The 14161-nt window shown below is 40.1% G+C and overlaps 1 protein-coding gene across 4 annotated transcripts in view; it reads right to left on the bottom strand.

Moving 5' to 3' along the window:
- stac (SH3 and cysteine rich domain) overlaps positions 1 to 14161 on the bottom strand; it is a 58772-nt gene that overhangs the window by 29419 nt on the left and 15192 nt on the right. For all 4 annotated transcript variants that reach the window (XM_035742502.2, XM_035742505.2, XM_035742503.2 and 1 more), the window contains one exon: positions 5238 to 5371. In XM_035742502.2, the coding sequence (XP_035598395.1) occupies positions 5238 to 5371 (134 nt within the window). The remainder of the gene's footprint in view (positions 1 to 5237; positions 5372 to 14161) is intronic.

Below are 14161 nucleotides of genomic sequence, written 5' to 3'. Positions count from 1 at the left end.
ACCTTCCAGAAGGACAAGCACTCCACCAATCAGGTCTTTATGGTAGAATGGCCAGATGGAAGCCACTCCTCAGTAAAAAAGGCACATGACAGCCTGCTTGGAGTTTGCCAAAAGGCACCTAAAGACTGTCAGACCATGAGAACCAAGATTTCTGATCTGATAAAACCAAGATTGAACTCGTTGGCCTGAATGTCAAGCGTCACGTCTGGAGGAAACCTGGCACCATCCCTACGGTGAAGCATGGTGGTGGCAGCATCATGCTGTGGGGATGTTTTTCAGCGCCAGGGACTGGGAGAATAGTCAGGATCGAGGAAAAGATGAACGGAGCAAAGTTCAGAGAGACCTCAGACTGGGGCGAAGGTTACCTTCCAACAGGACAACGACCCTAAGCACACAGCCAAGACAACTCAGGAGTGGCTTCGGGACAAGTCTCTGAATGTCCTTGAGTGGCCCAGCCAGAGCCCGGACTTGAACCCGATCGAACATCTCTGGAGAGACCTGAAAATAGCTGTGCAGCAACGCTCCCCATCCAACCTAAAAGTGCTTGAGAGGATCTGCAGAGAATAATTTGAGAAACTCCCAAATACAGGTGTGCCAATATATGTTTGCCAGGTGTGCCGAGCTCAAGAAGACTTGAGGCTGTAATCGTTGCCAAAGGTGCTTCAACAAAATACTGAGTGAAGGGTCTGAATACTTATGTAAATGTGATATTTTCATTTTTATTTTCAATAAATTAGTAAAAATATCTTAACCTGCTTTTGCTTTGTCATTATGGGGTATTGTGTGTAGATTGATGAGGGAAAACATTTATTTAATACATTTGTAACATAGCAAAATGTGGAAAAAGTCAAGGGGTATGAATACTTTAAGAAGGCACAGTGTCTAACCATGGCGTTTCTGTGTTACCTTCTCCCATACAATCAATATTTCCCATCAGAGATGTCATTCATACATCCATAAAAATTACAGTGGATGGCCTCCATTTTCAGAATTTCAGTTTCTCGCCCAAGAAATAGTAATTATCTTAGGCAAGGATGGTAATGTCAGTGCAATACATGACAAGACAAGTAGGTAGAATAATTAAACTACAGATGTAGGATCTTATTTTGATCATCCTGTTGCATGAGAACTGTCCTGCAATGCAATACATTTTAAACGTGTGTATTTGAGGTTTTAAAAAAGGCTTCTGAAGATTGTAATTTCCACTTTGACATTTTAGACTTGATTTTCTATTACTTATAATCCACATAATAATTCACATTTCCTGTGGCCGCAGAATTATTTTCCTGCTGTAGCAAACTGGCTCAAATTAAGAATCTACATCTTTAGGTGTTTATCACATACTAAGGTTACCAAAACAGATTCACCTTGGTATCATATACAATGAAAGGTCATTTCAAAATCGGGTATTAACTGACAATGAAATCAACTTATTGTGTTTAGGTGTTTGGCAGCCACTATTCCTGCAATAAGCACAGCCACTATGCCTCAACTGTACAAAAAAGACGCATTTCTGTTTGATTAAATTTTGTATAATCAAGCGTGGGTTCAGGCAATCTGCATGTGTAATCTGCCTTGATTAATTCTCAATGTGCCGCGGCTGGTAATGAGAAGGTAAAAGAAGCAACTCTTGAACTTTATAAGCACCTCTGAAGTGCCACCCAATGTCAGGCCCTGTCAGAGGCAAGCTCCTTAATGAAAAGGTTGTCTGGTTGATGCATGAGACCACTGAAACTCATCTACTGAAATAACATGGAGGTTTGAATCCAGTTTGAATGGTCACTGGTCAAAAGTGTGGAATTATCGTTGTGATAGTCATGTTAACTGTTTGGGAAATATAAAAGGATGTATGTTTTCACTGACTGTCATACAGTACACATATTGGTAGGATAGCCTATACCTACAGTGTGAATTCTATAGGCTGTGTTTACACAGGCAGCCGTGTTCTGATCTAAAAAAAAAAAAACGAATAGGTCAGAATTGGGCTGCCTGTGTAAACGCAGACATATTGACTGAAATACTAAGAAAGATGATTTCAGCTGTAGTATGTAAGTGGCCATTTCATATGACTATGTCTAATCTAATATAGTCACTGTTTCACTGTTGTGAGATGTCATGGTGTAATATTTTGATCTTCAACTCAAACAACACATTATGATATATATTTGGTTTCATGTACTCTCTTTTTTCTCAAACCAAATTCTCTTGCCAAGAGAAATAAGCCGGGTTGAAGAAATACAACCTGCCACATTTTGAGAAACCTTAATTTAGAGGCGAGCCCAACTGGGAGTATATTCTCTTTTTATGCTTGACCCCTCAACCTCATTTTCCACTCCTGAAAGCTGATCCCTATCTCCATGAGCCTCATCCTCAATGCATTAGGCAGCTCATGGAAAAAGGAAAATGGGGGACAAAGGGAACACTTGTCTTCCTGTATCCTGAGCAGTCTCATGGTCACGGTACACAAGGTTCACTAAACCCAAAGTCAATCCTGATCACCCCTGTTTAATCCCACCCATTCCTGGCCAGTTCTTTATTTCAGCTCAGTAATGTCCAGTTATCCCCAATGATTCCCTGTCAATCCCAGTGAATTCCCTCCCATTCAGGCCAGGGGCACCTGGACTCTGGAGGAGTAAGTCACTGGAGAGCCAAGTAAATGGGAATCACACATGACGGAACCGCACACGCTATATATTTTCCGCGTGGGACGTGTGATTCGGTGTGAATGACTAAAAAGCCCCAGTACAGTCGTGACTGCCAGTTCCCCAGAGTACATTGGACAACAGCGAAATGACAGATTGGTCTTGGCAACCAGTCCCCCCTTGGCAACCAGTCCCCCCTCATTAAAATGCAAGCTCACAGTTCACATACTGAGATAGATGAGGGAGAGTGATGAATCACACTGTATACAATGGAATTGTCTGATAATAGGAGAACACAATACAAGCTAAGCAAGTATAAGTTCGACCCAGTCAGAAATATGGATATTTCAGTTAATGGACAATAAAGTGTTCTTCTTTTTCTAGTATTATATCACCTTTTTTATGAGCGGCTTATTGACTCCTGTGGCAGTGGACTTTCAGCACCACCATGATTATTCAATTCCGTAATTGCAGTACCGCATTACTAATCTACCTTTCATGTCTTTGTGATGAGTACATTAACCTCTGTGGAGTCCTGCCTCGCTGCACAATATGTTCCGCATCACAGCTTTAATCTGGTATTCTGGTGGGACAGTTGAGACAAATATCCGTGAATCATACTGAGCAACAGGCTGTAATCGCCATGGTGTACTTCTAACAGAATGGCATATAGCACTTCAATATATTCCAATGTAATAAAAAGATTCCTCGAGGCCCGACCTATTGACCTTGGATTAATGCTTAATGTGGGGAGAAATACTGTAGGCACGAAGGGAGCTTGATTTTATTTGATTTTATAGGATCTCTTTTAGTCCCCATTTGGACTAACCTTCCAAGAGTCCTTAACATTAAAATACAATTTATAATACAAACACACTTTCACATATAACACAATATTACAAACATACATAATACACTAGCATAATGACCCAATAAATACTCAATCTAAAACAAATATTGATTCTTCATCTACTATAGTCCCACAACATTTCTATATACTATATTTAAATTGTTTTTAAATAATGTTTAAACTTATATATTGAAAGGTTTCTAGTTTGCTCAGTTAATTTATTCAATTCCTTTATTGCTCTAAATTGAAATGTTCTTTTGCCCATTTATTTTTTCTGTCTGGATAACGCATAGATGGTGGACAATCTATTCCTAGTATTTACGGAATGTCTGTTACCAAATGTTACCAAATGAATACCATTGTGAATAGAACTTGGCAGTTTTAAATTATGTATATTATAAAATAAGATAAGCATGTTTTTTTCAATTATCTTGTTGATTTTGTATTAGTTTTTTTATTTTACCTTTATTTGACTAGGCAAGTCAGTTAAGAATACATTCTTATTTTCAATGACGGCCTGGGAACAGTGGGTTAACTGCCTGTTCAGGGGCAGAACGACAGATTTGTACCTTGTCAGCTCGGGGGTTTGAACTCACAAGCTTCTGGTTACTAGTCCAACACTCTAACCACTAGGCTACGCAGCCGCCCCGCTGCCGATTGATGACCAACCAAGAACACTGCACATGACTGCAACAGAAGAACCATATCTCCACCTTAAAACAACCCATGACTGTAACAGAAGAACCATATCTCCACCTTAAAACAACCCATGACTGCAACAGAAGTACCATATCTCCACCTTAAAACAACCCATGACTGCAACAGAAGAACCATATCTCCACCTTAAAACAACCCATGACTACAACAGAAGAACCATATCTCCACCTTAAAACAACCCATGACTGCAACAGAAGAACCATATCTCCACCTTAAAACAACCCATGACTACAACAGAAGAACCATATCTCCACCTTAAAACAACCCATGACTGCAAAAGAAGAACCATATCTCCACCTTAAAACAACCCATGACTGCAAAAGAAGAACCATATCTCCACCTTAAAACAACCCATGACTGCAACAGAAGAACCATATCTCCACCTTAAAACAACCCATGACTACAACAGAAGAACCATATCTCCACCTTAAAACAACCCATGACTGCAACAGAAGAACCATATCTCCACCTTAAAACAACCCATGACTACAACAGAAGAACCATATCTCCACCTTAAAACAACCCATGACTGCAACAGAAGAACCATATCTCCACCTTAAAACAATCCTCAAATCAAAATCAAATCAAATCAAATCAAATCCTTGTTGCTTTATTCTGTGCATTCTGCAGCCTCCTAACTTCACTAGATGATGCATTTCCCCAGACCACCGAACAATAGTTCACTTGACTCTCAACCAATGCCTGTGTTATTTGCTGAAGGATTTTCCCTGGTAAATATTTAGCTATCTTTCTGATTATGCATGCTGGAGCTTGATGGCACCGATGATGTTAATACAACATTTTCAATACATTCTCTGGTTAGCTGGGGAGAACACTGACGACCCTGATGACAATGACAGTGATAGAATATAGATGTAACTCTATGGATGATGACGGTGATGATGTCATTGATGATGACATTGATGACGACACTAATGGTGACATCGGTGATGATGTCCATAGAGATACGGTATATATATAATACCTTTGTTCTATATTTAATTCTGTGATGATGTTCAGGCTCTTACCAGCTTGCCTTGGCAGCGTTGAGATCCCACTCCTTTCTCACACTTGTGGTGGATGCTCATCTTGCAGGCTTTGCAGCGGAGGCCATGTTTGGCCGTGTTGCCTGCCAGCATCACCACATGCTTGGAGGTGGTACCTGTCAAAAAAGCACAACGTGAAGTCCATTTCATCTTTAAAGTGCCGTCAAAGTTTTGTGACGTATTCAAAAATTATTTGGCTGAATTATCTACAATTTCCATGACGGAATACGATTCCCAAAACACAATTCATTCAACATTTTCCACGACAGAAAAAAGAGGATTCAATCACAACTACCATGTCATGTCATAACTGCTTTAATCAGACTACAGGAGAAGGAATAGAGGACAGGTGAGTTGACTCAGTTTTGTTGTAATCACGGTCGTTTCAGTTAAAAGTACTACTCAGACATTGCCCATTTCCAGTGCTGTCAATCTCTGACACAGCAGTGTTCACCTTGAGAGTGCAGTGGACCATACATTTGCCTAGACATGACCGTCTGGTTAAGGTAATCAAATCCAATGTTAAATTAAAAACTGAACAAATATGACCTCCCTCAACCCCACACCATGTCCCTAAACTTCCTCTCTTAAAGTTTCAAGTTTCAAGTGCCAATACTCTTCTCCTCAGTGTCTAGATGCGCTTCTGTTCACCTTCAATATCTTTTCCGTTTCTGGATACAAAGGAAGTTTGATGCGAAAAATCCCCATGCGGAATGATGCCTCCTGTCTATGTGTCTACACCACTAGTGGTTTCATTGATGTATGAGTCACAGACATTGGAATAATTGAATACTAATTAGGCTTAATTGCATTCAGAAGTTATGAAACAGACAATGTGACTGACTGTCTATAAGCAAGAGAGAGAGACAGCAGTAGAGAGAGAGAGAGAGAGAGAGAGAGAGAGAGAGAGAGAGAGAGAGAGAGAGAGAGAGAGAGAGCAGTAGAGAGAGAGAGAGAGAGAGACAGCAGTAGTAGAGAGAAAGAGAGAGAGAGACAGCAGTAGAGAGCGAGAGAGAGAGAGAGAAAGACAGAGAGCAGAATAGATAGAGGGAGAGGGAGGGGAAGAGAGAGAGCAGAAGAGATAGAGGGAGGGGAAGAGAGTGAGCAGAAGAGATAGAAGAAGAGTGAGAAAGAGCAGAAGTGAGTGGGAGAGCAGAAGAGGGAGAGCAAAATATAGAGATGGGGAAGAGAGAGAGAGAGAGAGAGAGAGAGAGAGAGAGAGAGAGAGAGAGAGAGAGAGAGATAGCACAAGAGAAAAATGAGAGATAGGAGAAGAGAGTGAGAAAAGAGAGAGAAAAAGAGAGAAAAAAGAGAGAAAGAGCAGTGGAGATGCTATAGATGGGAGGAAAGTATCATAGAAACCTAACAAAAACAATTAGCCAAGAAATTCAAACTGTTTCTACAATAATTTTCTTCCTGCTGCTTTTGCAACAGCTAATGGGGATCCTAACAAAATACCAAATACCAAAATAAATAAAAATGTCATTAGACAACCAAATTATTTTTACAATGATGATAAATGGTTTTATGAAGAAAGCAAAAACTTAAAAAAGGAATTGAGGAACCTATCCAACCAAAAACACAAAGACCCAGAAAAGCTGAGCCTACGCCCTCACTATGGCGAAACAATTAAACAGTACAGAAATACACTAAGAAAAAAATTATGAGCAGCACATCATAAATCAGCCCAATGTAATTGAAGAATCCATAGAATCTAACGACTTCTAGGAACATTGGAACACATTAAACAAACAACAACATAAAGAGCTATCTATCCAAAATGGAGATGTATGGAGAAACCCCATGTCCTATCTTGTAGGCCCTATAACAAAGAACAAACAGACAAAACATATACATTAACAAATACAAATCTTAGAATAAACTATTAAAGACTACCAGAACCCACTGGATTCTCCAATTACCTTGAATGAACTACAGGACAAAATACAAACCCTTCAACCCAAAAAGGCCTGTGGGGTTGATAGTATCCTAAATGAAATGATAAAATATAGAGACCACGAATTCCAATTGGCTATACTTAAACTCTTTAACATCATCCTCAGCTCTGGTATCTTCCCCAATTCTGATAATCCCAATCCACAAAAGTGGAGACAAATTCGACCCCAATAACTACCATGGGATATGCAACCTTGGGAAAATTTTCTGCATTATCATTATTAACAGGAGACTCCTACATTTCCTCTGTAAAAACAATGTTCTGAGCAAATGTCAAACTGGCTTTATACCAAATGACAGTACTACAGATCCCAAACTTGCCCTGCACACCTTTATTGACCAACAAACAAACCAAAGCATACGTTTTTTTTTTTTTTTTCAAAAAAGCTTTTGACTCAATTTGGCATGAAGGTCTGCTATATTTTCCACCATAATTTGCAAATAAGTCATTAAAAATCCTACAATGTGATTTTCTGGATTTTTCTTTCTCATTTTGTCTGTCATAGTTGAAGTGTACCTATGATGAAAAGTACAGGCCTCTCTCATCTTTTTAAGTGGGAGAACTTGCACAATTGCCCCACTGTATATGTCTATGTCCTGGGAAATGTTCTTGTTACTTACAACCTCATACTAATCACATTAGCCAACGTTAGCTCAACTGTCCCGTGGATGGGACACCGATCCCAAAGAAGTTTAATCAAATTCTACAAACACATAAAAATATGTGATTCTTAAACCATAACAAAGCCCTCACCTACAGAGAGATGAACCTGGAGAAGAGTCCCCTCTGCCAGCTGGTACGGGGACTCTGCTCACAAACAAAAAGAAACCCCACAGAGCCCCAGGACAGCAAAACAATTAGACCCAACCAAATCATGAATACCCAACATTAAGGAAAGCTTTGACTATGTACAGACTCAGATGGTATTGCCTTGCATCGGCAGACCTGTCTCTCAAGAGTAAACAGGCTATGTTCCCACTGCCCACAAAATGAGGTGGAAACCAAGCTGCACTACTTAACCTCCTGAAAACTGTATGACCATATCAGAGACAGATATTTCCCACAGATTACACAGACCCACAAAGAATTTGAAAACAAATCATATCTTGATAAACTCCCATATCTATTAGGTGAAATACTACAGTGTGCCATCACTGTAGCAAGATTTGTGACGTGTTGCCACAAGAAAAGGGCAACCAGTGGAGCACAAACACCATTGAAAATACAACCTATATTTATCTGTTTATTTAATTTCCATTTCATACTTCAACTATTTTCACATTGTTATAGAGAGAAGAGAGATATAGTGGAAGAGAGAGAGAAAGAGAGAGAGAGAGAGAGAGAGAGAGAGAGAGAGAGAGAGAGAGAGAGAGAGAGAGAGAGCGAGAGAGATTGTTGTTTGGGGCAAGGAAACCTGGTGATGATAGCAGATGCTCGGCACTATCTTTCTGATTGACTGCCAAATTTTAATGGATGGTATTTTTTTGGGGGTCTAGGAATCAGCAGCACACTTTGGCTTTCTGTAAATAAAGTGAGTTTTTTTCCAAAGACATATGCCATGAGGATCGTATCACTTGGCTCTCAACCTGTGACCCTTGGTTTCAGCCTCACTAAGGCAAATTAACCTTTTACTGCAGTGGGCTAAATCAGGGCCACACAGAGTGTTCCTTGGTAGTCTTGAAACAAATCTACTTTGAAATAAAAGTATACACCTGACACACATGGTTATGGTCTTCTGTACCATTTCAGATATAGAGTTGAAATGTATTCAATGTTGAGTTTGCATCTCAATGTTACACTTCATATACAGTACGAGTCAAAAGTTTGTACACCCCTATACTCCTTCAAGGATTTCTCTTTATTTTTACTATTTTCTACATTGTAGAATAATAGTGAAGACATCAAAACTATGAAATAACACATATGGAATCATGTAGAACACCAAAAAGTATAAATATATTCTATATTTGAGATTCGTCAAAGTAGCCATCCTTTGCCTTGATGACAGCCTTGCACACTCTTGGCATTCTCTCAACCAGCTTCATGTGGTGGTCACCTGGAATGCATTTCAATTAACAGGTGTTAACAAGTTCATTTGTGGAATTTCTTTCCTTCTTAATGTGTTTGAGCCAATCAGTTGTGTTGTGACAAGGTAGGCGTGGTATACAGAAGATAGCCCTATTTAGTAAAATACCAAGTCCATATTAGGGCAAGAACAGCTCAAATAAGCAGAGAAACGACAGTCCATCATTACTTTAAGACATAAAGGTGTCACACCCTGATCTGTTTCACCTGTCTTTGTGCTTTTCTCCACCCCCTTCCAGGTGTCACCCATCTTCCCCATTATCCTCAGTGAATTTATACCTGTGTTCTCTGTTTACCTGTTGCCAGTTTGTTTTGTTCGTCAAGCCTACCAGCACTTTTCCCCTTGCTCCTGTCTGTTTCTAGTTCCTGTTTTCTAGTTTTCCCGGTTTTGACCATTCTGCCAGCCCGGACCCTGAGCCTGCATGCCGATCTGTATCCTGTCACACCACACTGGATTATTGACCTCTGCCTGCACTGACCCTGAGAATGCCTGCCATTCTGTACCTTTTGTACTCTGATCTGGATTGCTGACCTCTGCCTACCCTTGACCTGTTGTTTTGCCTGCCCTCTGTTCTAATAATAAACTGTTATTACTTCGACACTGTCTGCATCTGGAATTTTCCTAAAACGTGATAGAAGGTCAGTCAATATGGAACATTTCAAGAACTTTGACAGTTTATTCAAGTGCAGTCGCAAAAACCATCAAGCGCTATGATGAGACTGGCTCTCATGAGGACCGCCACAGGAAAGGAAGACCCAGAGCTAGCTCTGATGCAGAGGATAAGTTTAATACAATTAACTGCACCTCAGATTGCAGCCCAAATAAATGCTTCACAGAGTTCAAGTAACAGACACATCTCAACATCAACTGTTCAGAGGAGACGGTGTGAATAAAGTCTTCATGATTGAATTGTGCAAATAAATCACTACTAAAAGACACCAATAATAAGAAGGGACTTGCTTGGGCCAAGAAACACGAGCAATGGACATTAGAGTGGTGGAAATCTGTCCTTTGGTTCCAACCGCCATGTCTTTGTGAGACGCAGAGTAGGTAAACAGATTATCTCTGCATGTGCGGTTCCCACCGTGAAGCATGGAGGAGGAGGTGTGGTGGTGTGGGGGTGATTTGCTGATGACACTGTCAGTGATTTATTTAGAATTCAAGGCACACTTTATTTATTTGTATTTTTTTTTTGTTACCCCGTTTTTCTCCCCAATTTTCGTGTCCCCCGAAACACAACCCACCAAGCCTCACTACTTCTTGACTTTTTGCTTGCTTCACCCGGAACCCAGCCGCACCAATGTGTTAGAGGAAACACCGTCCACCTGTCGACCATGTCAACGTGCATGCGCCGCCCAGCCCGCCACAGGAGTCGCTAGAGCATGACTGGAAAAGGACATCTCAGCAGGCCAAACCCTCCCAAAATCCGGACGACAATGGGCCAATTGTGCACTGCCCCATGAATCTCCTGGTCACGGCCGGCTGCGACACGGTCCAATATCGAACCAGGATCTGTAGTGACGCAGCTAGCATTGCGATGCAGTGCCTTAGACCGCTGTGCCACTCGGGAGGCCCATTTCAAGGCACACTTTAACCAGCAAGGCTACCACAACATTCTGCAGCAATACGCCTTCCCATCTGGTTTGAGCTTAGTGGGACTATCATTTGTTTTTCAACAGGACAAGGACCCAAAACACACCTCCAGGCTGTGTAAGGGATATTTGACCAAGAAGGAGAGTGATGGAGTGCTGCATCAGATGACCTGGCCTCCACAATCACCCGACATCAAACCAAATGAGATGGTTTGGGATGAGTTGGACTGCAGAGTGAAGAAGAAAAAGCATTCAAAAGTGCTCAGTATATGTGGGAACTCCTTCAAGGCTGTTGGAAAAGCATTCTTCATGAAGCTGGTTGAGAGAATGCCAAGAGTCTGCAAAGCTGTCATCAAAGCAAAAGGTGGCTACTTTGAAGAATCTAAAATCTAAAATATATTTTAATTTGTTTAACACTTTTGGGGTTGAATCCATGTGTGTTATTTCATAGTTTTGATGTCTTCACTATTTTTCTACAATGTAGAAAATAATACAATTAAATAAAACATTTGACTGGTACGATACATCACAGTAGACTGAAATTTAACAAAACCATTTGACATAGAAACATAAAAAACATTTATTCATTATGAAATTCGAACAAAATATTAATAACATTACACCTATGAGGCAACAAGAGGGAAATTTGGTCATTTAACTGCAGGAAAGGCATACCCATACACACTTTATCTTCAGATTTGATATAGAAGCTTAGTACTTTTTAATCAAATATTGATTCAATCCTGGCCACATACCACGCTAGTGGCATGTAGAGTGTGGCTGGCCGGAAAAACTGTAGTAAACTGATTAAACTAAATGTCCTTAATACTGGATTGTAATATCACACGGTTTACACCCAGGTACATCTGTGTCTAGTCCACTTTTGTCTCAACCCATTTCCCTCTCTTTTCTGCCCATGTTTTGATTGGCTTTGTACAGTAGACTTTACAGTAGCATGTTCCTATGAAACATCACTGATATTTCATTCCATAGACAATGTTTCTTACATAATAATGTTCAAATGCTACATATGAGTGCCTATTCGGCTGTCAGCAATATGCCACGGTGAAGCCCCACTGCCATTTGTCATTTGTCTAGCAAAACGTTTGCTTCCAGGACTTCATTGATTAATCAATGAGCACGTGCCCATGCAGCCCAGAACCTATACGCGTGTGGATATGTGAAACACAATCGATCGATTCCTTCACATCGCACAGAGGCAGAGTAAGGCCTGTTTTGTTTTATCTTCTATCAGTAACTATGTTGACCTACTGCACGGCCATCATTCAATATTAACAGTGGAATCTGGATTAGCAGTGAGTTGTGTTACATGCCCAAATTATAGCAGTAAAACCTGATCCATAGGATGAGAGCTGACATGAGATATGTGGCACTGAACAAGCTGAACACACCACTCTTCCCCTCATCCCCACATACTACAGTACTTACTATAGAATTCTGTAGTAAACTGTAGTATACTGTAGAATACTATACTACACACTGTCCATCATTCATGTATAGAACTATACTATATACTATACTACACAACATCCCTCGTTCATGTGTAGTACTAAGTATAGCATTTTTTAATATACGGTAGAATACTGTCATGACTGTCCTGATCAGGTCACGGTTACAGGAGACCACAACCCTACAGATTATTTCTCAACCCCAACAGAGGAGGAGAGATCTAGGGGTCTGAAGATGTGGGGTTTTATGACCCCTCACGCCCCTGGTAAATCTTAGGCCACAGACAAATTCCTTTGTCCTGTTACTATGGAGAACCAGGCTCAGAACATTAAACATGAAATAAAGGGACTTTGGAACAATGGTTTCCATCAGCCACAATGGTGGTCATGACGATAGATGGAATATGAAAATGTATGTCATTTTTGTTTTGTTATTAAAGGTTAATAGATGACGTTATTACGAAAACATTGTAACGTGAAGAGTTTTTCTAGTATATGTTTGATGTTTATACATTGTACGTTGTATGGAAAACATCCAAATCAAAGAGAATGTTTTGGGGAAGATGAAATGTGAAGTTAGTTGTCTAAAATTGGATTTGAGTCAAATCTAGACCTTGCCCTCTTAACTTGGTACGCCCAGAGAATTGCCCTAAAGGCGGTTACGCCCACTTCTGACCCATAAAACCCAAATGTATATTTCTCTCGTGTACTTTCTTTTTTCTCTCTCTCTTTGAAATCCCCATTTTGGTGAGACCCGGGTCCGAACTCATTGGTGAGACCCGGGTCCGTGCAGATTCACGGACTATACGACGTTCAGAATGAGATTGTAGAGGTAACTGGTTAATTAGCGGCTGTTGTAAAATCGATATTATGATATTCTTCGAGTTAATTTGGGAAATAGAAACTCAATAAAAAATAGTTTTCCCATGGTGCCCCAAGTTAATTAGTTAATAATTGCTTGATTCAGTTAATCACACAATTAGAAACTATAATCATTCGATGAGCAACAGTCATCACATTAACTAATACAACGCCACGACAATACTATAGTGAATATTACATTATTATCCACACAAAAAGTAGTAAATACTACAGAAATGTCTGCAAACACTGCAGTCCGCAAAAACACTACAGTATTTAATTTGCATACACCCTGTCCATTCCCCTCCCCCATATGCACATTTGTGCCACCCATAAGAGAGAAACCTACATGCAAAGTATAGACCATATATTGTGTTCCTTATGATTATAGAAAAGAGAAGATCTGATCCCTCCATTCAGAACCCAGTCCTACCTACAGTTGAAGTAGAATGTTTACATACACATTAAGCAAATACATTTAAACTCTGTTTTTCACAATCCCTGACATTTAATCCTTGTAAAGAATTCCCTGTTTAGGTCAGTTAGGATCACCACTTTATTTTAAGAATGTGAAATGTCAGAATAACAGAAGAGAGAATGATTTATTTCAGCTTTTATTTATTTATTTTTATTGCGTTTATGGAGCAGTGGCTTCTTCCTTGCTTCGTGGCCTTTCAGGTTATGTCGATATAGAACTCGTTTCACTGTGGATATAGATACTTTTGTACCTGTTTCCTCCAGCATCTTCACAAGGTCCTTGGCTGTTGTTCTGGGACTGATTTGCACTTTTCGCACCAAAGTACATTCATCTCTAGGAGACAGAACGTGTCTCCTTCCTGAGCGGTATGACGGCTGCATGGTCCGATGGTGTTTATACTTGCATACTATTGTTTGTACAGATGAACGTGGTACCTTCAGGCATTTGGAAATTGCTCCCAAGG

This window comes from Oncorhynchus keta, chromosome 29 (genome assembly GCF_023373465.1).
Source record: "Oncorhynchus keta strain PuntledgeMale-10-30-2019 chromosome 29, Oket_V2, whole genome shotgun sequence".
Taxonomy (NCBI): Eukaryota; Metazoa; Chordata; class Actinopteri; order Salmoniformes; family Salmonidae; genus Oncorhynchus; species Oncorhynchus keta.
The sequence above is the reverse complement of the archived record's forward strand: the minus strand, read 5'-3'. Positions and strand labels throughout refer to the sequence as shown.